At 38.3% G+C, this 23,547-nt stretch overlaps 2 protein-coding genes across 2 annotated transcripts; one reads left to right on the plus strand and one right to left on the minus strand.

Moving 5' to 3' along the window:
- The first annotated feature begins 780 nt into the window (after nucleotides 1-780).
- On the plus strand, nucleotides 781-23,504 carry acsf2 (acyl-CoA synthetase family member 2). Its single transcript, XM_026915271.3, has 16 exons — nucleotides 781-1,184; nucleotides 4,094-4,289; nucleotides 5,057-5,185; nucleotides 6,199-6,252; nucleotides 6,345-6,463; nucleotides 7,301-7,463; nucleotides 7,572-7,667; nucleotides 7,822-7,973; nucleotides 9,848-9,939; nucleotides 10,087-10,163; nucleotides 21,106-21,213; nucleotides 21,316-21,467; nucleotides 21,567-21,708; nucleotides 22,400-22,510; nucleotides 22,620-22,688; nucleotides 23,148-23,504. Exons 1-16 carry the CDS (start codon nucleotides 1,066-1,068, stop codon nucleotides 23,196-23,198), a joined length of 1,830 nt encoding a protein of 609 aa, XP_026771072.1. The 5' UTR covers nucleotides 781-1,065; the 3' UTR covers nucleotides 23,199-23,504.
- On the minus strand, nucleotides 11,284-18,166 carry chad (chondroadherin). The gene is made up of 4 exons (XM_026915272.3): nucleotides 17,162-18,166; nucleotides 15,145-15,308; nucleotides 14,842-14,981; nucleotides 11,284-12,283 (listed from the first exon to the last, which is right to left on the minus strand). The coding sequence occupies exons 1-3, from the start codon at nucleotides 17,942-17,944 to the stop codon at nucleotides 14,846-14,848; spliced, it is 1,083 nt and encodes a 360-aa protein (XP_026771073.2). The 5' UTR covers nucleotides 17,945-18,166; the 3' UTR covers nucleotides 11,284-12,283; nucleotides 14,842-14,845.
- Nucleotides 23,505-23,547: the final 43 nt, after the last annotated feature.

The following is a 23,547-nucleotide window of genomic DNA, read 5'->3' on the forward strand; positions in this document are numbered from 1 at the left end:
AACAGTTAAACAAATACATACACGAATGACTGTACAAATGTCAGAAATAGTTTTAGAACTAATGCAAGGTTCAACAGGTTCAGTTCTGGAGGATCAGTTCAGCACAATAACCACCATAAAGAGTTCAGAACCCTTCAATCAGGAGTTCCTCTTTACAAAAGCTTTCAAGCAGAACCCCTTCAGGAAGATAGATTAGAGTAGATTAGATTCAACTTTCTTGTCATTGTGCAGTGTATGAATACAGAGCCAACGAAATGCAGTTTAGCTTCTAACCAGGAGTGCAAATAACAATATGTCTATAAATATATATATTTATGTATATACATGTGGAAGGTATGAGGTAGAGAAAGTAGAGACCAGCTCAGTGCAAATGACAAGTTGTACTAATATACAAGGTGCATAGTACAGAGATATGAGGTATATGTATCTGGTAGAGAAAGGAGAGACCAGCTCAGTGCAAATATAGAAGGTGAATGTAGTAATTAGTCATTAATGTGCAAGAAGGCAAGTTCTGAATGAGGTGTAAGGGCAAGGTATGTGGTGGTGCAAATGACAAGAACCATCAGAGGAGTAGAGGAGTAGAGGAGTAGAGGAGTGCATATTAAATGTGTCTTTTAGCAGGGAAATCACCAGATCAAATACAGATCACCAGACTGTGCTGAAATCCAGCTGTTCAGGGCTGGAATGTGGGAACTCTGTCCTCATGTACAGTATTTGCAAAAGTACAGGTTATGCCCCTGAAACAAAAGGCAGAAAAAAGCACTTACACCCCCTAGAGGTGAAGTGTCACATTGGGCTTAGCACTCGGACCTTTGGCTCTTTCTTCAGATCAAAGTTTAACTGCTCCATCGACCAATCAGAAAGGCATCTCATACATATTAAGTCAGCTGGACAGGGTTAGATGTAAGGGTGATCCACAAGTATCAGCTTGAATTGCACGCTTTGACACAGCGCTGGTTACACTTTCGACTTGCAGCGAGTTTGTTACAGCGCAGTAACACTCGGATCAGCTTGCTATAATAATCAGCTCTTCATTTTTTGAAATTAATTTACATTTGCATTTGAATGCAAGCAGCAGTGGAAATGTGGCCCAAGTTTCTGGCAGCTGTGCGCGCGCCCGGTGTTTTCTCCAAACCGCCGAGACTTCTTAAGAAGACGCCGTTTTTATCACTTCAGCCTAGCTGGTAAGCCCTGACACACACTCCCACACTCTCTCTCTCTCACACACACACGGAGTTTTACTAAAGTAGATATGTATTATTTCCATTACAGCACATTACAGCACTTTGTTTTCCTAAAGCCATGACAGAATGTAGCACAACGCTAATGGAGTATGTACAGTAATGTCAGACTGATAACTGTTATCTCCAAAGCCCGCTTTCCCTGGGCTAATTCACACTTCCTGTTTACTGTTTATTCCTTTTTGTAAAATTACCTTGCGACGATGACGAGGTATAGAAAAAGCCATTTATCTGTTTTAGAGCTTTTCTGTGTCTGGAAGGATTTTTTTTCCTGAATAAAGAGCGGATAAACAGGGGCGCGCCTGGGTATTTTAGGAGCTATGGAGACTCTGGTTACATCCCAAACTTCTCTCTACCCCCTACAAATGTTTACTTCGTCGGCTATAAGATAATAGATTCCACAACATATGCGCTGCACTATGTTTTATCTGGGCAGTGATTTGGGATGCAGCCTTCAGTGAACGTCGTGTTAGAGAGAAGAAACATGACACTGTAACTCTGTTCTGTGCAATAAAAGCAAGTTTAACTCTGAGTATTATGCAACAATAGTTCATACGTTAATTAGAAGCCTATTAGAAGATCACTCTCAGACATACTCAGTGATTCTGCTTAGATTCAACATATACACATGCACTAGATCACATGACTTCCTTTTGCTTATCATATATTCATTTTGAAAAGGAAACTTACTGATTTTGTTTTAACATTACAGTTCTTACAGCTCTCCCCACTACCACTTTGTAGCCAGTTTCAGTCAAGTTATACACCTCCTTTCTTTTAACAAGATCTTCTGTTCTTCCAGCAAAGGCCCACAATCATTTCCTTGTTTGTTTGGTGCCAAATTATTGCAACTCAAACTTTCTAACTATAAAAGCATCTAACACTACATTTTTTTTAGAAAATAAAAAAAGTGGATCCTTAAACTTTCTTTGGATAATTAAAGATTCTTTGCTTAGAGTCTCGGACTTGTAACCCGAAGGTGAACCTGAAGGTGGTGGGTTCGAGTCTCAGGTCTGCAGGGATTGTAGGTGGGGGGAGTGAATGACCAGCGCTCTCTCCCACCCTCAATACCACGACTGAGGTGAGACCCTTGAGCAAGGCACCAAACCCCCAACTGCTCCCTGGCGCCGCAGCAAAAAAAGCTGCCCACTGCTCCGGGTGTGTGTTCACGGTGTGTGTGTGTTCACTACTGTGTGTGTGCACTTGGATGGGTTAAATGCAGAGCACAAATTCTGAGTATGGGTCACCACACTTGGCTACATGTCACTTCACTTCACTTATTAAAGGGATTCTACATGGAACGCTCTCTCATAGGCAAACCCACAGAGTTCTACACGGGACCTTTAAGGGTCCCCCAGAGGGACAGACTGAAGAACAGTTGAAGATTCTGGAGTTAACCGTGTATTGCCCTGACAGTGTACCTTTTAATTAGGCCTGTCACCATAACTACTTTTGTTGGACGATATATTGTCCCAGAAATAATTGCGGTAATTGTTATTTTGTCATTTTATTATTGTCATTTTAAGACCATTTTATGCTACTGATATAATGATAATAGCATAATAATGCAAGTACACCCTTTCAAAGAGCAATGAACTTTTAATTCTTAAGAATATTCAGACATAGGAATTGGAATGTCAAAAAACGCCAGATTTTTAAATCAGCATGCCACAAGAGGGCACAATGAATAAATACAAACCAAACAGCGCTGTGTTATACTGTTTATTGCAAAGAACAAACCTGGCTGTTAACAAAGTGCATTTATTTTTAAAGTGCATAAAATTATAAAATTACAAAATCAAATGAATTATCCTAGGGTCTCAGGCCAGTTCCAGTGTTAATTTTCATACTGTTTTTAGTCATAGTTTTTGTCTTCTGACAAAAAGATCCTTTAAACTTAGTCAATATTTTGTCATATTTATTAATTTTAGTCAATTTTACTCTGACTAAAATGAATGAAAAATTAAACCAAATATTCACACATTTTATATCTTATAAAAATATGTGAAAACTGCCCTTGTTGTGAAAACCTGATCTCCTGAAATAATAAGATTACAGTGAGTACACTATTGTAATACGATATTGTGAATTGTTTATGCTTTAATTCTTCATTGTCCGTGTTTTAGTGCATTGTTAAGGAAAGATCTTATTCACAACATGACTTACCATTCTACCTCATGCCTTACTTAAAGTTCACTTGTGCATTCGTGTCATTTTGTGCAGAAGCAAGTTGTAATATTACATTTATGTTGTGTATATGTCTGATTAATCTCATATGTGTATAGGGTGTGTTTGGGTAAGTTAATTAAGCAGCTAGTAGCTGTGCTTCAGTTTACTGGTGTACACTCACTGTTCTGCTTCACCTCACACAGTTTAAGCGGGTCAATCCACAACATTACTGACAAGACTGGATTAATCGTAACACTAGAACTATTCTTTCTAGATTTTTCTTCTTCAGAAAACTATTCTTTCTAGATTTTTCTTCTTCTGCATTGTTAATATCTTGCGTGTCACTTTTTCAACAGTACGTTTCATCTTAAACATCTTAAATTCAAATGCGCACAATTTTTGACAAATAATTTGACAAATATTTGAAGTTTGAATTTTAATTTGGCAGCCCTAGAGCAGATGAGAGGACAGAAGCAGCAGGAATGGCTAAAATGTTGGTGACTTTCATTCTTATGTAAACAAACAGGCATGTAAACACAATGGGTACACGATATCGATGATCGTGGTCATGTCCATATATGGTATGATAACTCAATAACCTAATTATCGTGACAGGCCTACTTTTAATAAATCTATATTTTAGCAGTATTAATTCTTGATGTGTTTGTTTGTTTTTGATCCAGTTCCATTCATGTAGACACTCCTCCCAGTGTTCCGACCCTCACCACCAGCTATGCCCACGGTGTCACCTCACATTCCTTACAGTCTCTCACCGTGGGCCGGAGCCTGCAGCTCCGAGTGGAGCGCACCCCTGACCGTGAGGCTGTTGTCTTCCTGCAGGATGGCATCAGGAAAACATTTTCTGAATTCCAAAATGACGTGAGTGTTCTTCTTCAAGAGACCAAAAACTTACACTCAGCTATTTGAATATGATGAAGCCATTAAAGAGCGAATGATAAAAAAGAGGGAAATATATCAGTCGGTAACATGTGGTACAAAGGTCAATTTAAATTTATAACCACTTTGTTTGCATTTACTGCTCTCCTGCTCTTTCTTACTTTTGCCCGTTACTGTTTTTTTTTAGATTCATTCCTTTATAGTGTTAGTGACCTACAAAAGTAAACATAGCTCTTCGTGTATTGTAATTTATAGTACAAAGGTCAAGCGTGACATGAAACACTGATACGTTGTACTATTATTATAACATCAACCCATTTCCACTGAGAGGACTTTCATTACCAGGCTTTTTGAGCCTGACTGCAAGTTTAGCATTAATACATTTATTCAGCATTCTTGTGCAGTAGAGCTGCACTTCTGCTGCTAGCTTATTATTCATTCTGAAACCACACAAACACCTCCAACACACAATGCTGAACACTGCTAGAGTATTTTTTATTTTTTAGGTAATCTCTGGATATGATTAGAGGCTTGTTTCCAGTATGTGTTTAATTCATTCATATTCATGATTTTTATTAGTGAATACTATATATGTTGTACTGCAAACTATTATGTCACCTGTTAAGCAATGTCTGTTGGTTTCCTGTTAGTTTTGTTTTTTTAACTCCCTAAAGGCAAATAACGAACGAATTTTCGTAAACATTTTTTTAAATAAAGTTTCATGTTCAAATGATAATGTTCTTCTGTAGGTGGATCAGGCAGCTGCAGGTCTGTTGGCTCTGGGTCTGAAGAAAGGAGATCGATTAGGCATGTGGGGACCCAACATATATGAATGGATTCTGATGCAGTATGCCACAGCAAAGGCTGGCATCATCTTGGTGAGGCTTGCTTTCAGTATTCCTTTATTTTTTCCAGTAGGCAGCATAAACAGCAGACTCCTTCTGTTACATTTCAATACTACTACTAATAGTAATAATTATAACAATTTATATATCACCTTTCTTAAACTCAAGGCCACTTTACAGAAGGAACAGACAACCAGGCATTAACAGATGTAACCTCCTATTTAAAAAAAGAACCTTAACATGAGGAAGAAGGTTGTAACTGTTGAGAAGACAGGAAGGTTTTAAACTCAGCTTTAAAAGAGGAAATGGAAGAGCAGTTTTGGAGAAATGAACAGGGTGTTCCAAATTTTAGTTGCTAAGAATCTTAATTATCTGACTCCAACAGTGGACAATCTAAATTTGGGGGTAATTACTAGCCCAGTGCCAGAGGACCGAAATTAATGTACAGAAGTGTAGGGATGACATTTTTGGTGAGACCTTAAGAAATGAGACCTTAATAGTATGGGAGGAGTGAAAAGTTAGAGGGTTTCAAAGTCCTTCCATTAATGTTAATGGCAAGGTCTGGGAATATAAAAAGTAAGGACTTAGAACTGTGGATAAAATTGCGCTTCTCTTTTGCCTATACATAATATGCAGGCAGTTGATGTGGTAAATTCCGTATTAACATAAATGTAGGCATCATTGACATAACAGTGAAAAACTATGATTGAGACGCAGCATAATATGATCCAAGGATAGCATGCAAATAATAAAAAAAGGCAACACCTTTGCCTTTTACTGATCCCTAGGGAACATCTTCAGTTACAGAAGCAGTGGCGGATTTGTGTTTGGCAATGGCAAAAAAAAGAGCTCCATTATGATGGAATGTGAACCAGCCAAGAGGTGATTGTGATACCAATAGCTGAGAGACAGTAAATGAATGTCATGATTTACAGTATCAGAGCTGTGCTGAGATCAAGATCAAGAAGTAGGTCAATGTTCAGGGCCCCACTGAAGGATATAATTTAAAATTTTGCACTGTAAATAAATGCTATTTTCTTTAACAGGTATCAGTGAATCCAGCTTATCAGTTGCAAGAGTTGGAATTTGCACTAAAAAAGGTACAGCTCCTTTTGATTATAATTATGAACATTTTTGAATTTAGCTTGTATTCTTGCATTCATTAAGGCAAATGTGTTTTCCCTTGGTTTAGGTGCAGTGCAAAGCAATTGTGTGTCCAACTCAGTTTAAGACCCAGAAGTACTATGACATGTTGAGGCAGCTCTGCCCTGATGTAGATACTGCTTCCCCTGGAGGCTTCAAGAGTTCCAGGTGCACATAAACACCTAGCATAACAAAACCAAACATGACAAATATGAAAAATATGTTCTTTGATAATAATGGAAGTTGTAACTGTATATCTGGCAAAATTTTAACGTGGCCATGAAATACTAACTCGCAAAGCACGAAAAAAATGCAAATTTGTTATTTTGAGTTAATGAAAATGTACCCATAGTTCATTTGTGCTTTTCATGTTCCCTTCTAATGAAAATTATTTAATGGATAATGGATAATGGATAAGCAAGTAGGTCTAGATAATAAGTCTTCATTACAGAAAACCCTTAAATAAATGAGTGAAGAACCGTAACAGACCCAGATGCTTCCATCTATGAAAAAAATATCACTAAACAGAGTTGTACATTAGACTGATATGTAATTAAAACAGAAGAATAATTCTTCTTCAGGTGATTGAGTATATCAGTGCAAGAGTCAGGAAGAGTCAGGCTTAACTTTGTAGTAGGGTCTTATACTACACTTTTATAGTAGGGGTTTAAACGCTTCATTACGAAGACATTTGAGAGTCCAGTGATGCCTTCTAGTTTGCATGTCTTTTTGGAGGTGGAAAAATTAACCAGAATGAATTAAAATTGAATTTTAAGGGTACAAAAAAGTAAATTGTGTGCTTGTATTAAGGATTCATAACCATTATTTAGTATCTTGTGACAACATAAAAAAATAAATTGGTCCTATGATGTACTAAAACTGTACTTAATGTATTTAAAAAATCTTTTTGTGTTCTCTTCAGTACTCTACTGTGACTGTGACACTTGTAATGTGACTAGATATTTTGCCATTAGTATGTGAACAGTGTGGTTTTTCTGTGTTCAGATTGCCAGACTTGAGTATGGTAATTGTGACAGACAGTAAGCAGCCTGGTGCTTTCCACTGGAATGATCTGATGCAAGCGGGGAGCAGCCAGCACTACAAGGAGCTAGAAGATTTGCAGAAAAAAATCAACTTTGATGACCCTGTTAACATCCAGTTCACATCGGTACTGAGGAGTGAATTTTAAAAGAAGCTTACTTAGTGATTTAGTGAAAAATAGTTTAGCAAGAACACAAATTCTACATAACTATCTAACCGTTTTGTCTCATTCCAGGGAACCACTGGGAATCCCAAAGGAGCCGCTCTGACACACCACAATATTGTCAACAATGCATATTTCATCGGTTTGCGTGTAGGATATGACTGGAGGGTGAGTGCTCGCTCATGATGTGTGGTGGAATTTGGACACTACTTTAATAGGTTTATTGGAATTTACAGTGTAATAGCAGAAAGAGTGTTATATTTTGGTTACAGTAGATGTACATTATTTGACTGCTTGTTCCCATGTCCTCATTTACCCCCAGAGGAAAATTAAAGTATGTTTGCCAGTGCCGATGTACCACTGTTTTGGCTCAGTGGGTGGGGGGATTGTGATGGCAGTACATGGTATCACACTGGTCTTTCCCTCTACTGCGTACGATGGACGTGCCAACCTGTCAGCTATGCAGAATGAGAAGTATGCCTGCATGTCCTTCTGTCTAGCTTATCTTTCTCTCACCTTGTGAATATATATATATATATATATATACACAGTTAGGTCCATAAGTATTTGGACAGTGGCGCAATTTTGGTAATTTTGCCTCTGTATTCCACCACAATGAATTTGAAATGAAGTAATCAAGATGTGACTGAAGTGTAGACTTTCAGCTTTAATTCAAGGGTTTAAAATATTGAAAAAAAATGTTTGCATTAACTGTTTAGGAATTACAGCCATTTTTTACAGAGTCCCTCCATTTTCACAGGCTCAAAAGTAATTGGACAATTGACTGATAAGCAGTTTCATGGCCAGCTGTGGCCTGTTTCCTCCTTATATCATGATAAATTAAGGAGATAAAAGGTCTGGAGCTGTTTACAAGTGTTGAATTTGCATTTGGCAGCTGTTCATGGTAACTGTCACTATTGCAGTCCAAAGAGGTGTTGATGCAAGTGAAGGAGGCCATCATTAGGCTGAAAAACCAAAACAGACCTATCAGAGAGATAGCAGAAACTTTAGGAGGGCCATATCAACAATTTGGTACATTCTTAAAAAGACGGAATGCACTGGTGAGCTCAGCAACACCAAAAGGCCTGGAAGACCACAGAAAACAACTAAAGTGGATGATTGCAGAATTCTTTTCTTAATGAAGAAAAACCCCTTCACAACATCTACCCAAGTCAGGAACACTCTAGAGGAGGTAAGTGCATCATTCTCAAAGTCTGCAATCAAGAGCCACCTTCATGAATGTAAATACAGACGGTTTACCTCAAGATGTAAACCGCTGGTAACACTCAAGAACAGAAAGGCCTGATTAGACTTTGCTAAAAACCTCTAAAAAAGCCTGACCAGTTCTGATGCAAGATTAACTTGTACTAGAATGATGGGAAGAGCAAAGTATGGAGAAGGAAAGGAAGGGCTCATGACCCAAAGCATACCACATCAACATGTGGAGGAAGTGTTATGGCATGGGCATGTATGGCTGCCAGTGGAACTGAGTCACTGGTGTTTATTGTTGATGTGACTGCTGATAGAAGCAGCAGGATGAATTCTGAAGTGTACAGAGCTGTACTTTCTGCTCAGATTCAGTCAAATGCTGCAAAACTGATAGGACAGCACTTCACAGTACAGATGGATAACAACCCAAAACATACTATGAAAGCAGCCCAAGAGCTTGGAAATTAAATGTTCTTAAATGGCCGAGTCAGTCACCTGACCTCAACCCAACTGAGCTGCTTTTCACTTACTGAAGACAAATCTGAAAGCAGAAAGACCCACAAACAAGCAGCAACTGAAGATGGCTGCAGTAAAGACCTGGCAAAGCATCTCAAGGGAGGAAACTCAGCATTTGGTGATGTCCATGGGGTTCAGACTTCAGGCAGTCATTGACTGCAAAGGATTTACCTCCAAGTAATAAAAATAATCCTAATATTTATGATTATATTAGTTTGTCCAATTACTTTTGAGTCTGTGAAAATGGAGGAACTCTGTAAAAAATGGCTGTAATTCCTAAACGATCAATGCAATATTTTTGTTAAACCCCTTGAATTAAAGCTGAAAGTCTACACTTCAGTCACATCTTGATTGCTTCATTTCAAATCTATTGTAGTGGAGTACAGAGGCAAAATTACCAAAATTGTGTCACTGTCCAAATACTTATGGACCTGACTGTATATATAAAATATACACACACTATAGTGCTCTTCAAATTTATTTGGTAACCTGCATGGGTTGTTAGTTACTGTGCTTTTCCAGTGACAGCTGGAGATGTTAAAAATGTACTATCTTGAAATGTGTCATTCTGTGCCTCTAATTTATTTAATGAACTTGATCACAATTGAATTCATCCTATGCAGATGCTCATTTGTCTATGGCACCCCTACAATGTACATAGACATGCTGGGACAGCCTGACTTGGCCAAATTTGACCTGTCATCTGTTGAAGCAGGTGAGTCATTTAGATTTGAGTTTAATATGCAAAGCGTATTTTTAAAGAATAAATTGAGTGTTGCACCTGTGGCATGCTCTGTGTCTAACATGATACATGTGTGATTTCATATCTATCTATCTATATGGTGGTACATTTCCTGTACAGGCATTGTTGCTGGCTCTCCCTGTCCTCCTGAAGTTTTGAAGAAAGTAATCAACATCATGGGCGTTAAGGAAATAACGGTGAGTACTGGCCCCGGATAAACAAATGGATGAATATAAACTACATATTTTTGATGTCATTATATTGTAGAGAAATACTGTTGTAATGTAAACTGTTATAATTGATATATAAAGACTTGTAGTCTTTACTGTAGTTATAGTAGTACTACAGTTTCGTATGTCTTGTCATAGGCACTTTAGGGTATTATGGAGTTTAAATTCACCCTCACTGTTATAAATACAAGTTTTAATTTTAAATAAGGAAAATAATAAAAATATACTGTAGCTGTAGTGGTACTAGTGTTAAATGTGGTTCCTGGGATGAATTTGATCATAACCACTATTACACTTACTTATATAACTGTATTTATATACTGCAATTTATAATTTTATACTTTATTTATAATACTGCTACTGTACAGCTTTAAATTTATATATACTGGTTCAAGCTGTAAGTTTAAAGAGTACTTTTATAAGAGACTTAATAAATGCACTCTGTAATAATTCACTAGAGGGAGACAGGAGACTATGCACATGGGCCATTACAGGGATATAAATTAAAACTGAATGAAAATGTACTGTTAAATGACTATGTTTTTAAAATTGGTGCAGTTAACTGCATTTAAATGCACTTTTGTTGTCAGGATTACACAGGCCATGCTGTCAGTAGAACAATAAAAACTCTCAACCTCTGCATTCTTCTATGGTGGTATAACACTGCAAACTTTTTCACACACTGCAGTTTGCTGTATTGAATGGTGCTATCTTTAGGTGGTGTCCTTGCCATAGGTAGTGTCTTTGCAAAGTCAGATATTCTGTAGATACTGTGCCCACTAAATTATGCAGCTATAATACTAGACTGTCCCATGTCCCTTTATCCATTCTTAAACAGTTTTTCTTTTCTTATCCATAACGTGATTGTGCTATGTGTATTTAGCATTTCTATTCAAACCAAGGGATGCAGTGCATAAACACATCATCATCTGGGTTATGCATAAAAACAACAGAGCATTATTAAAAATAACAAAAAATTCTAGGCTAAGATCATTTGATAGAGCAGAAAGCCATTTAGAGTTTTTCTTCCCTGTTTACATTTTTGTTGCATCCAATGACAAAAATCACACACAAATCACATGATCCATTTTTTTTAGATATTGGTTGTTTATTCAAAAAGTGATAATCATGTATTACACAAAGTTTAAATGTTAAAAAATTGAATAATCTGTAATTGTACATAATAGTGTGCCATGCAGCTGTGGCAAAAAATCCCATTTAAAATTTTCCAAATATTCTGTCTACATTTCAGCTTCCTGTTGGTAGCGTAAGCATGCACTTTTTTTTTTTTATTGGAATGGAAACGCACCATAAAGCAGCAGCACATGGTACAGTTTAAGAAATTATGGAGAAAAGACTTAAGTGCTTATGTTTGTTATCCATGACTTGATTACTTTCCATAGTGTACTTTGGACTTTGTACTGCACATCTTTGTGTAGTGTTATGGGTCATTTATTCAGTGCCACGCATTTATGCTTGAAACTTTTATACTAATCCCAGATTTAAGGGGTTATAAAGATTACATATTGTGAAAAGCAAAGTACTTCAGTAAGTACTTCATGCAGTTTTCTGTTGACACTGTGTAGATAGTTTGAACCAGAGCAAACCGTTTTGATGGCTTTCACACTTGTTACTCTGTGTTACTAGGAAGAGTGTAGCCTTCTCAGACCCAAACTGTAATGTTGTGTACCTTGTAATTTCTCCTCACTGGTTCTGTTATTAGCATCTGATAACTATTGAACTTTGATCAATGTCTTCAAACAGGAAGAAGTTCACCAAAAGTGTAATACTCAATGGTCCTCCTATGAGGATCTTACAAGGATATACACACAATGTAGTAGAGAGAAAATGTGATGTTCTCATATGAAGGGTCTCATGGGGTCTCATGAGGAAAGATTATTTTGACACTATAAATGTTACCACAATTTTTTTTTCTTAAATGAAAATGCTAATCCGGAAGCTACATTTAAAATCCGCAGAATGTTTAGAGTAGAAATAAAATGAACAGTCCTGAAGTAGAAAGTAGCATTGCGTCTGTTGTCTGGACATGGTGCCGGTCCCCTGTACAGACGTCTCCTCTGAGTCTCCTGTGGAAAGACACAAAGGAGGGAGCCAAATCAAACAGCCAAGCCGAGTACTAAACATCCATGAGTGGCATAACCTGTTCTAGCCATGGCACGAGAGACAAAATGGAAAAGCACAGAAAGCACAGAGGACAAAATGGAAGCCAAAGACTAGTAGGAATACAGGAATAAATTGCACAACAATAGTTATAAAGGACACAATAGTTAAAAAACAGTATACCAAATTACCAAATTATTAGAGAAGACGGATCGATCTCTCATTTGTGAGATCTAGTAAAAATCAAAGAAGGTCAATTGCGAAGCTACAAAACCTAATCATCAGCTTAATAAATGGCACTAACTGGCTGCAGTTTACTGCAGTATCCCAGACAGATAAAACCTACTGCATGACTAAATGACCATTAAACTTTAGACAGTAAATCTTCTTCTTTTTTTTTTGGTTCACCCCAGACTTAATATACAGATTTTTGTACAGCTATTTTAACAACCTTTTAAATAAAAGTTAACTGAGGTATGGGTTAAACAAGAGTCAACTACATACACCATATACTGTACATTGATAAGCTATAACATTAAAACCTGTCAAGGGGTGGGATAAATTAGGCAGCAAGTGAACAGTCAGTTCTCGGAGTTGATGTGTTGGAAGCAGGAAAAATGGGCAAGCGTAAGGATTTGAGTGACTTTGACAAGGGCCAAATTGTGAGATGGCTAGACGACTGGGTCAGAGCGTCTTAAAAAAAAAAAAAAAAGCTAGGTCTTATGGAGTGTTCCCGGTATGCAGTGGTTAGTACCTACAAAAAGTGGTCCAAAGAAGGACAACAGGCGACAGAGTCATGGGCGCCCAAGGCTCATTGATGCGCAAATTGCTGAAAAAGTTAATGCTGGCTATGATAGAAAGGTGTCAGAACACACAGTGCATCGCAGTTTGCTGTGTATGGGCTGCGAAGCCGTAGACCGGTCAGAGTGCCCATGTCCACTGCTGAAAGGGCCTACAGTGATCACGTGAGCATAAGAACTGGACCATGGAGCAATGGAAGAAGACCTGGGGAAGAGATGGCGCCAGGATGCTCCATGGGAAGAAGGCAAGCCGGCGGAGGCAGTGTGATGCTCTGGGCAATGTTCTGCTGGGAAAATTTGGGTCCTGGCATTCCTGTGGATGTGACTTTGACACGTACCACCTACCTAAACATTGTTGCAGACCAAATACACCCCTTCATGGGAACGGTATTCTCTAATGGCAGTGACCTCTTTCAGCAGGATAATGCGCCCTGCCAGACTGCAAAAATTGTTCAGAAATGGTTTGAGGAACACGATAAAGAGTTGACTTGGCCTCCACATTCCCCAGATCTCAAAGTGATCAAGCATCTATAGGATGTGCTCGACAAACAAGTCCGATCCATGAAGCCCCATCTCGCAATTTACAGGACTTAAAGGATCTGCTGCTAACATCTTGGTGCCAGATACCACAGCACACCTTTAGAGGTCTTGTGAAGTCCATGCCTCGACGGGTCAGAGCTGTTTTGGCAGCACAAGGGGGAACAACACAATAATAGGCAGGTGGTTTTAATGTTATGGCTGATCGGTGTATGAACTATAAAAACTGCCCATAAACCAGATAGATGGGCAGTTATAGGTAACTCAGTTTCTGTGTTGATTTTTGAATTATTTAATATAATTTTATTAGATTTAATGTCATTTCACTGTGTGAAGGTTCTCATTAACCTGCAAGATTTCTAAATCACAAATGTCATCTGTAACTCAGTAAAAGGATTTTTTTTTAGCTCAGTTTCTGTGATTATGAATTTGAGAAATATTATTTCTCTGACTTTGAGGAGTATATTATATAATTTAATTAATCAACTATTTGATAGTACCTTCACATTTTTTAATATTACTTTTGGAGGGCGTTTTGTAAGCATGCCTGTTAGAAATGCACCCTATAAAGAGGTCTCTTACAGAGACCATGGGAGAGCTGTGGTCTCCTTCTGGAAACCACTTCCCCCCTCCTGACAGGGAACTCCTGTGGATGGAGATTCATCTCCCAGCACTACATATATTTGTCATGGTTTGTTTATATTTGCAAGGCATGGGGAAGGTTTTAGTCCTCATTGCTGTAACATGAAGCCTTTGATTCAGATTGCTATTTTAAAGAAAATTCAATCTAATGATTCCGCTCACTGCTTAATGGAGCTGTTTGCAACTCTGAGCCTTCAGCTGCCTGTCACGTGGACTGCAATTATATTGAAAACATTGACAAGCTTTTCCCTTCACTCCTAAACACTGCACACACTTTGTTCCAACTACATATGCCTTGTAAGATTTCTTTTAGTGAAATGTGGCAGAACTGAGCAGCTCTATTCCAACTTGGGGTGGGGTGAATTTCTCGACCAGAAAAATTAAGCATTAACAGAAGCTTAACCTGAGGAAAATAGCCAAATCCACTCCGTGGCAATATTTCAAATTTGCTACTTCTAAGTATCTTTGAAATTCTATGATTATAATAGAAGAAACATTATAAAGTGAACCTTAATGACTGTAAACTCCAGAAGGCAATCTGTTACCTTTTCAGTGACGTGCTCCCTTCTTGTCTTTCTTCATTTTGCACTTGCTAAAGGAAGTGCTGTCTCGGACTTGCTTCCCTTTCTGACTTGGGGGTGATGCACAAATTGCATCAGGACGATGACGACTGGAGTCCATCCATCTAGAGATGCAAATATGTTAAAAACAAATTTAAGCTAGTGTCCTAAAACTGAGCTCTTAGCAGTAGCATGTAATTGGTGTCATTTAAATTTAAATAGTATTAATTAATAGTATTTTTTGCCCCTGGTTCATGATTCATAGGTTGTCTAGTGGTTAGTTCTTACTTTCTAAGGTTGGCTAAATTGCAAGTGCAGCTCCATGGGTTGTTGAACAGAGTGAGATTCTGCATGTTGGTGAAAACCAGGTTGCTTGGTAGGCTCTTCAGCTTGTTGTTTTCAAGATGCAAATACCTTAGAGCTGTCACACCCTCAAAAGCTGCATTGGAAAACTGTTTAGACAGAAATAGTGGACAATGCTTAATTCATCTGAAGATATGTAACTTGTTTCTTTTGATTTCATAGCTGTAAAGCCTACTGCATTTTTAGGGCTACTGAATTATATCCTTTTAGTTTTAATTTTGATGTGTTATCTGTTGACAGTTGTGTTGGAACTGGAACTGGACATGGAATTACTCTCAGACCTACCTCAACTTGCATAACTTGTGGAAATGAGTATTTTATGAATTTGTGTGCTACTTGCTGTCAGGTCTGGCTTTGATTTTTTTTTTTCTTCAGTTGGAAAGGTTGTTTTACATGAAAGAGGCCTCACAGGCCTTCTCCTGTGCCAGTGCTTGTGTAAACCTTTCTGCACTGCCATACTAACCTTCCATTAAACTTCATAAGCAACTGCAAGGCTGTTAAAAACTTCACTGAGGTGCTAGAAGAACAGTTCTGCATGGTGTGAATGAGGCTCACCTTAAAGGAAAACCCAGGGACATTGCAAGCAGGGTGTGTGAATAGGAGTGTGTTGGTCCTTAAGTAATTGGAGACTTTTTTTTTGGAAATTTCCATTCAAGTCAGAAGAGAGTGGAGAGCTAGAAAAGTTGGAAATTTGAGGGCTATGGAAGATGACTTCCTGCATAGAGGGACTGTTTTGCCCACTCTCTTTCCTCACCAACATGCCTTTTTTGCCAAAAGTGCTTCCAAAGAGACCAGTTGTGCATTCAGGTGAGGCAACTAAACCCTTAAAATAACTCTCTTCATAGGACTGAGAACAGCCTGTTACTATTTACCTGTCTTCTAACCCTTCCTGACCTGTTTACATGGTGCCTCGTGTGAGGGAAATTCACACATTTTAAAATAACACTTGTGTAATTATTAGATGGAGGCACGTTTGGATGGGAACCGTCAAGCAAATGGATGCTAAAAATATCCTTGTTAGCCCGGCTACTTTTCATTCATGGCTTTCCCATGTCACGACATTAATGTACATATGGAACTTAAATGAGGAACAAGAAAACTCCTGTTGCACCTTCATGCACTATGTCCCACAGTATGGTGGATCTTAGATCAGTGAGATCCAAACATCACATTTAACTGGCAATACTTTGCATGTGATCAATAAATGGTTCTTGAGATTTAGCTGACAAAGATATTGAAGCTGAACCTGAATCCATGGTCTCTGAATAATCTCTATTCTGAATGTTTGGTGCAGGCATGGAAATTATGATCAAACATTTTACAAGCTATATTCACTTTCCATGCATATCTGAAATTCCTTACTGATCAGGAGGGGGATTCCTGCTGATCTCAGTACATGTGCAGCTTCACAAAGAACACATGTGAGCTCTAAATCAGGAAAAGAGGATGATGGAAGTGGATCTTATTAAAGTGTGGAAGACAGGAAGCTGATCTGAATCTGAGGTATACAAATATTTTTACAAGTCCATAGTTCCTGAATTGCATGAAAAAAATCAAATTTCCCTATTTACCAACAAATAGTCTTTTTAGAAGCATTTTGAGAGACAGTTTATTGCTTGATTCATGAGACAGGTTATTACTAGCCTCATTAACTCAGAAATATGGTATGTACACTTTTGGTTTCCTTGTGGTTTGAGATTTGTAAACATCCTGAATTTTATAGAGAGTCTCTTTAATGATACTCCCAAACAAATCCTACATTTTCTGTCTCTACACAAATAAACCTGCTGACAGGATTTGTGTTTTTAATGCAATGCATAAAATGAAATTAAATATGCCTTTTTTAAAAAATAATAAAATGCTCATAACATTAATTCCAGCACATTTTGTCAAACATCATTCTAGATATGTAATGAACTTATTGCATTACAGAGCAGCTCACCTTCTCCAGGCCCATACCATTAAGATGCAGTTTCTCGATATAGCGTCCAAAGCTCCTGAATGCATAGTCAGGAATGAAGGTGAGTGGGTTCTTGGACAAATTAAGCTCCTCAACAACGCGTAGCTTGCTCATGGCCTCGCTGGGATACGTAGACAGCTTGTTTTGGTCCAGAGTGAGAGTGGCCAGGTTCTCCACTTCATCAAGAGAGCCAGGCTGCATTGACCTTAGCTCATTGTTACTGATATGCAGCCACCGAAGGTCCTTAGCACCTGCAAAGGTACCTGCTTGCAGGTCTCGGATCTTATTGTTATCAAGCTGTAGGATAAATAAGTTGATCATGGGGGAGAAGATGCCTTTTGAAAGACTTGAGATTTGATTCCCATCCATGTAAAGGTAGGTGAGCTCAGTTAGGTCCTCAAAGGCTCCAGATTTGATGGTGCTGATTTCGTTGTTAGAAAGGTAAAGATAAATGAGCTTTTTGAGACCCTTGAAGGCCTGAGTGGCAATCTCACGGATCTGGCAGTGCTGCAGGTGCAGGGAGACGAGACCCTTCATTTCGCTGAAGCCCCCGGTTGGGAGCATACCCAGGTTGTTGCGCTGCAGGTTGACAAGGCGAGTAGCCTCAGTGATGCGAGGGATCTTCTTCAACCCAACATTGTCACAGATAACATGCTGTAGGTCACCGTGACAGTGACATGGACTAGGACACTGGCTTTCTGTACCTACTATAAAGATAGCAAAAATTTGCATACACACCACTAATTGAATTCTTATAACATGCATGATGACCCAGCTGTTTGTCAGTTTAGTGCCTCTCTCTCTCTCTTGCTTGCCTCCTGCTGTCTTGAAGCGTCTGGAAGCAAGAAGGTACTCTGACAGCAGCAGGGATCCTGAGAATGGAAAGGGAGCGAGTGAGAGAAGGTAAGAGTGCTGAAAGAGAGTGCTAGAGGTGAGCTAAAGGGAGGAGAGGGGGTGTGTGACAAAGTAAAGGCGGGCAGAGCAAAAGATTGACTTTAGAGAGGAATGATTATCGTCTGATTGCACCCGCATTTATAATGTTTGCTCATGATAGAAAAAAATGTTTTTTTTGCTGGGTTTGGGACTCACCAGAGATTTTTCATGTGGTGTTGCCTCCTGGAGGAAGTAGGATGTCTTTGAAAATGTAACTCTTTCTAGGTAGGAGATGAGAGAGAATGTTCCCCTTCCCTCTGTGCAATTTTACAGTAGAACTGATCTCACACACAGATCCATCAGCATGATTGGAGTAATAGAAAGAGTTTAGTGGAATTTACAAGAGAAATATGCATTGGAAAGAAAAGTTGCTTTCTACTTTAATATTTTAAAAACTTGACACCTTTTAAAGCTATAGTCAAGCTTATAAAATGTGGAGCGGCTCACATTCAGTGCCAGGTGTTGGGAGGTTAAAAGAGAACTACAGTACATGTCTCGACATACCTCCATTGTTTTGCAGTCAGCGGTAGGAGAAAAAGCAGTTGATCCTGTGTGTTTTATAACACATGGGCATAGCCAGATGTGTGGCCTGAATCAGCTTACAGCAAATGTGTTTTCTTTCTAGCTGTCAAAAGGTAGGGTATTCTATGCACAAATGTCTTTTTCTATTTCAAATATGCCAAGTATTTAACGGAATGAATAATTACTTCAGTAGTTTTGCGAAGCTGGGTTTAAATCAGTCTTCTTATTCTTACATACAGGAATTATTTCTGTCTATTTTAAGTCCTTATAGTGGAGCTTGTATTTCCATTTTCTCATACCATCATTGCCTAAGCAAGTTTCTTAAGGTCTGATATGATGCTCTAAAGATTTATAACTTCCTGTATAAAACTTTGGATAAATAAATAAAAAAGACACAGTAAAATTGGGTTGGTTGATTCTCTCTCTCTCTCACACACACACACACACACAAATACCCTAAGGGAAATGTTTTGTCCATGGACCCAGCAGCCGCAGCTGCTCACAGGTTAGGTGGAATCTAGTATTTACTCAACAAATGTAACATTTTATTGGGAAAGCTTATTTTCTAGCAGGTCAAGTGCAAGCTCACACCAGGTCAAATCTCAGTCGGCCCCTTGCAGTCTGCAGCCTACACAGTTGAATGTCCTGTTTGGAGCAAAGTTGTTTTAAAACCTAATGTTGTTTGTGTACAGTATGTGCTTTGCTGGAAACCTAGCACCCTCCTCCACTGTAACAAATAACTCCATCTTTCTGCACTACTCAGAACCATGTGAACAAGATGTATCATCTATACATCATCTGTGCATTATAAATGAAAGTACATATACTGTACGTATTCCTTGAAATTGCTATTTCATCATATCTCCTCATTATATCTCCAATGTATTATTTATGCTATAATCAGTTTAGTTAATTTCCCATATTTGTCTTTTTGTATTTGTATACCTGTAAATAATCCAGTGTAGTCTGTCTACCTGTCCAGTGTAGTCTTGTGTAGTCTGGACTACCTGTAAATTGTCCAGTGTATGTGCACTCACCAAGTCAAATTCTTCATCTGTTTGGGAACACCAAAAAAGTTGAGAAACACCTCCGTTTTACAAAAGCATCAGTATATTTCACTAAAATGGCATGGGAATTTGCTTCATAATCTTGCCTAGATTACCATCCTGCAAAGATCACATTGTGTAAGGAGCCAGTTTAATAAATGTGGTGGTAAAAACAGTCAGTCAGTTGTACTGCCAAAGAATTCTATTATTGTTTCGTCTGACCAGAGCATATTGTTCTGAAAGAGTTCTGATCTCTGCTTGTTTTTTAGAAGAGGAGTTTTGCGTGGGGTGTAGGAACAGAGATGACTGCGGTGCAGTTCTTGTTGTTTTTCGTGTTGTTTCTGCTGCTTTCAGGTCATACTACAACTCTTTTTTGAGCGACTACTGGCTTCTCTCTTACTTTCCTTATTATTAATCTGAGAGTGTGTTGTGAATTTTTGCATGGCACACCAGTCTGTTTAGTTGTTTCCATATTTCCATGAACTTTCCACCTGCATATTATCAAAGCCAGTTGCACTGACAGGGATGTTTAAGGTCTCTGCTCTTTGCAATGGCTCTGTTTCTTTTTCCATTCGTGCGTTGTTTAATAATGTTGTCAGTGAGAACTTTAGGAAGCTCCTTCGCCTTCACTGTGATTGCTTCTTGTTGTGTGAAATCTTCCCAACCAATGGCAACATCTTTTATAATGACACAATGCAATTTGCATGAAAATATTTTTGCAGCATTTATATCTAGAACTTGATTTATTTTTATGTAGCCTTTACATATATGTATATCTTTTAAAATGTAGTTTCCAAATACGTTTTCCCTATCAATTACGTTTTTAATATATCTTTGTTCATGCTTTGTCAAAAGACATTATGTGTATAAATATGAAATGGATATATGCAGTGGAATTATATTACAAAAACAAATACTTATTTCCCTTCACTGTAGAAGAATGTGTCAAAATTTCACCATGTGAAGGATTTTCCAAGCCTGAAAACTGTATATAATACACCTGCCAAAATAAAACGTGTTTCTGATTATTATGGGGCCATTGCTTTTAATGGGTCTGAGAAGTACAGTGTTTTGATGGCCAGCTAAACTAATTGAGCAGTTCAGTGTCGCAGAAGAGCCAGTTCTCAAATGTGCACCACATACCTCACCTGCCTTCAAGGCCAGGTTTCCTTCACATGCTGACACAGCTGGCTGCGGCTCATACAGCCAGTTTGGACAGTATAACAGACTGAGGGTAGGCATGCAATCCGTACCGTATGAAAATGTGTAAACATTGGGATCCAGAAATCTGAAAGTTGAATAAGGGAATTGAGGGACTTAAAAGCCACTTAAAAAAAACTTGCTTTATTGACATAGTGATTAATGCTGTATGGGCTTGAATGCCTTCAAAACAATACTTAAAGTTATGTTGTTATGTTGGAACAGGTTGCGTACGGTACCACTGAGAATAGTCCAGTGACATTCTGTGGCTATCCAGTTGACAGCATAGAGAGAAAGATAGAAACTGTTGGATGTGTCGGCAACCACCTTGAGGTACGCAAACAAATCCCTGTTTTCTTGCTTCACAAAATTACGGCCAGGTTTAAATATTTAATTTTTAGTGAGCAATGACTAAAGATTTCTTTCTTCTTTTAGGCGAAAGTGGTTGATCCTACAACAGGACATATTGTGCCTCTTGGAAATCCAGGAGAGCTTATGATCAGAGGTTACTGTGTCATGCTGGAATATTGGCAAGATGAAGCCAAAACCAGAGAGTGCATTACTAAAGACCGCTGGTACAAAACCGGGTATGTGTGGGCATCGGAGTGGTACTGTTGATTTTCAGCATGGAAGCACTTACAAAACATTAGATTATCATGACACTCAACTGATACTATGTTCCACAGTGATATTGCCAGTTTGGACAACTTTGGCTACTGCAGGATAGAGGGACGTATCAAAGACATGATTATCCGTGGAGGAGAAAATATCTATCCTGCTGAAATTGAGCAGTTCCTGCACACCCATCCTAAAGTCCAGGAAGCACAGGTGACCAAGAATACCCTTTTTAATCATTCAGTTCCATGCACAATTTGATCAGAAGGTCTGAGAAATTATGGACCTAAAGCTGCACATATGTCTTTGTATTTTGTTCAACACGGGTGGACAAATCACTAGCCTGGGCACCCTGGACAGACAGATTATGCGTCTGGGCTATTCGTTTTTTAATGTAATGTACTTTATAGTGGTGCGACGCACCTCGAAGCTGTAACTATAGCACACGCTTCCAAATCCCACCACCGACTGCATTACATACACTGACTCGCGATCTGGCTGATGGTAGAACAATTTTTACTAGGCGGATTAATTAATCCAGACACCCGGATGACGGACGATCTTTTCAGAATCAGGAACATGCAGGTAAAGGCATTAGCCAGATTCAAACATAACTGAAATATTCGCCAATGACTTAGTGACTTTATGTTGAGAGCATGTTGAGGCAATGTTGAGAATTCATATACTCCCTTATTTCCCTTATTCTGTATTAACGCAATAGCTGGCCATACATTATTACATAACATTAGCTACCACTTTTAGCCTCATCAGTTAGGTATCTAGGCAGCCAAAACATGGGACTGGGCAAGCACACTGGAGCTCATTTGTCCACCCCTGAACAATGAGCAAAAAAAAAATAAAAAATTAGACAGACACAGAGTCACTGTTCTCTCATTATTTGCAGGTGGTTGGGGTGAAAGATGAGAGGATGGGTGAAGAGGTTTGTGCCTGCATCAAACTGAAGGATGGACAGGAATGTACTGCAGAGGAGCTAAGGACATACTGCAAAGGCCAGGTCAGATACATTTAACTGGCTCGAACACCAGACTAAATTATATTCCAGCCCATATAATAGAGACCACATGAAGCCTTTTTACTTGTTCTATTTATTTCTTCATTTCTAGATTGCCCATTTCAAGATCCCCCGCTATGTTACTTTTGTTAAGAGCTATCCTCTTACTGTCTCAGGGAAAGTAAGTGCATAAATCTTTACACAAGCACAAGCACATATGAATTTATTTTACCATTTACAACAGAGTAAAACTTTATATAAATCTATAAATAGGTTCAGCAAGATGAATTTCATTCCATCCATATTGTTTGCATAGTCCCGCAGTCTGGATAAATAATTCCTTTATCCAGACTATCCATTCCTCACAAATTCCTTGTGGTCACCACCTTTTTTTTATTTCTCTCTGTAGGCACTTTGGAAAAAATGTTAAAAATGTAAGAGTGGTGTTTTTTGGGCCTAATCACATAGATCTCACGACTGGAGAAATTTTTAGCAATTTCCCTGTCTGCAGAAAATCCGCAGCAGTGGTTTCTATAGTCAGGGGCAGCAGTCTGCACAGGACTTCTGCTTTGTGGTTAAGTGTGGAAAGATGGAATCCTTAAATAGCACTGAATAAATGACTTTTCTTCACCTTTCTTAGATCCAGAAGAACAAACTACGGGAGCAGACAGAGAAACAGCTGGGACTGTGAACTTAGAGACTTGTGGTATTTTTAAACAAATGAAAAGTTATCATGAAATTCTATCAATGTACCAGTTCATAACCTTTATTTTTATCTGAATTTCATTAACATTTTATATTTGTTACAACCTTAACCATATTAATGGTACATTAAGGTATTTTAGGAAATGTTTATTAAGAAAGCAAACTAGGTAACTATGAACAACACTTCTCCTATACTCTTGCATTAAATCACTTCCATTTGGAATATTATCAGGTAAAAAGGAATAAATATGTTTCATTATTGTTGTAAATAATGAAACAAAAAACCCTCTTATGATGTCTCATTGTTTTAAAAAAAAAATAATGATGTTACTGAA

This window comes from Pangasianodon hypophthalmus, chromosome 12 (assembly GCF_027358585.1).
Source record: "Pangasianodon hypophthalmus isolate fPanHyp1 chromosome 12, fPanHyp1.pri, whole genome shotgun sequence".
In the NCBI taxonomy this organism is placed as follows: Eukaryota; Metazoa; Chordata; class Actinopteri; order Siluriformes; family Pangasiidae; genus Pangasianodon; species Pangasianodon hypophthalmus.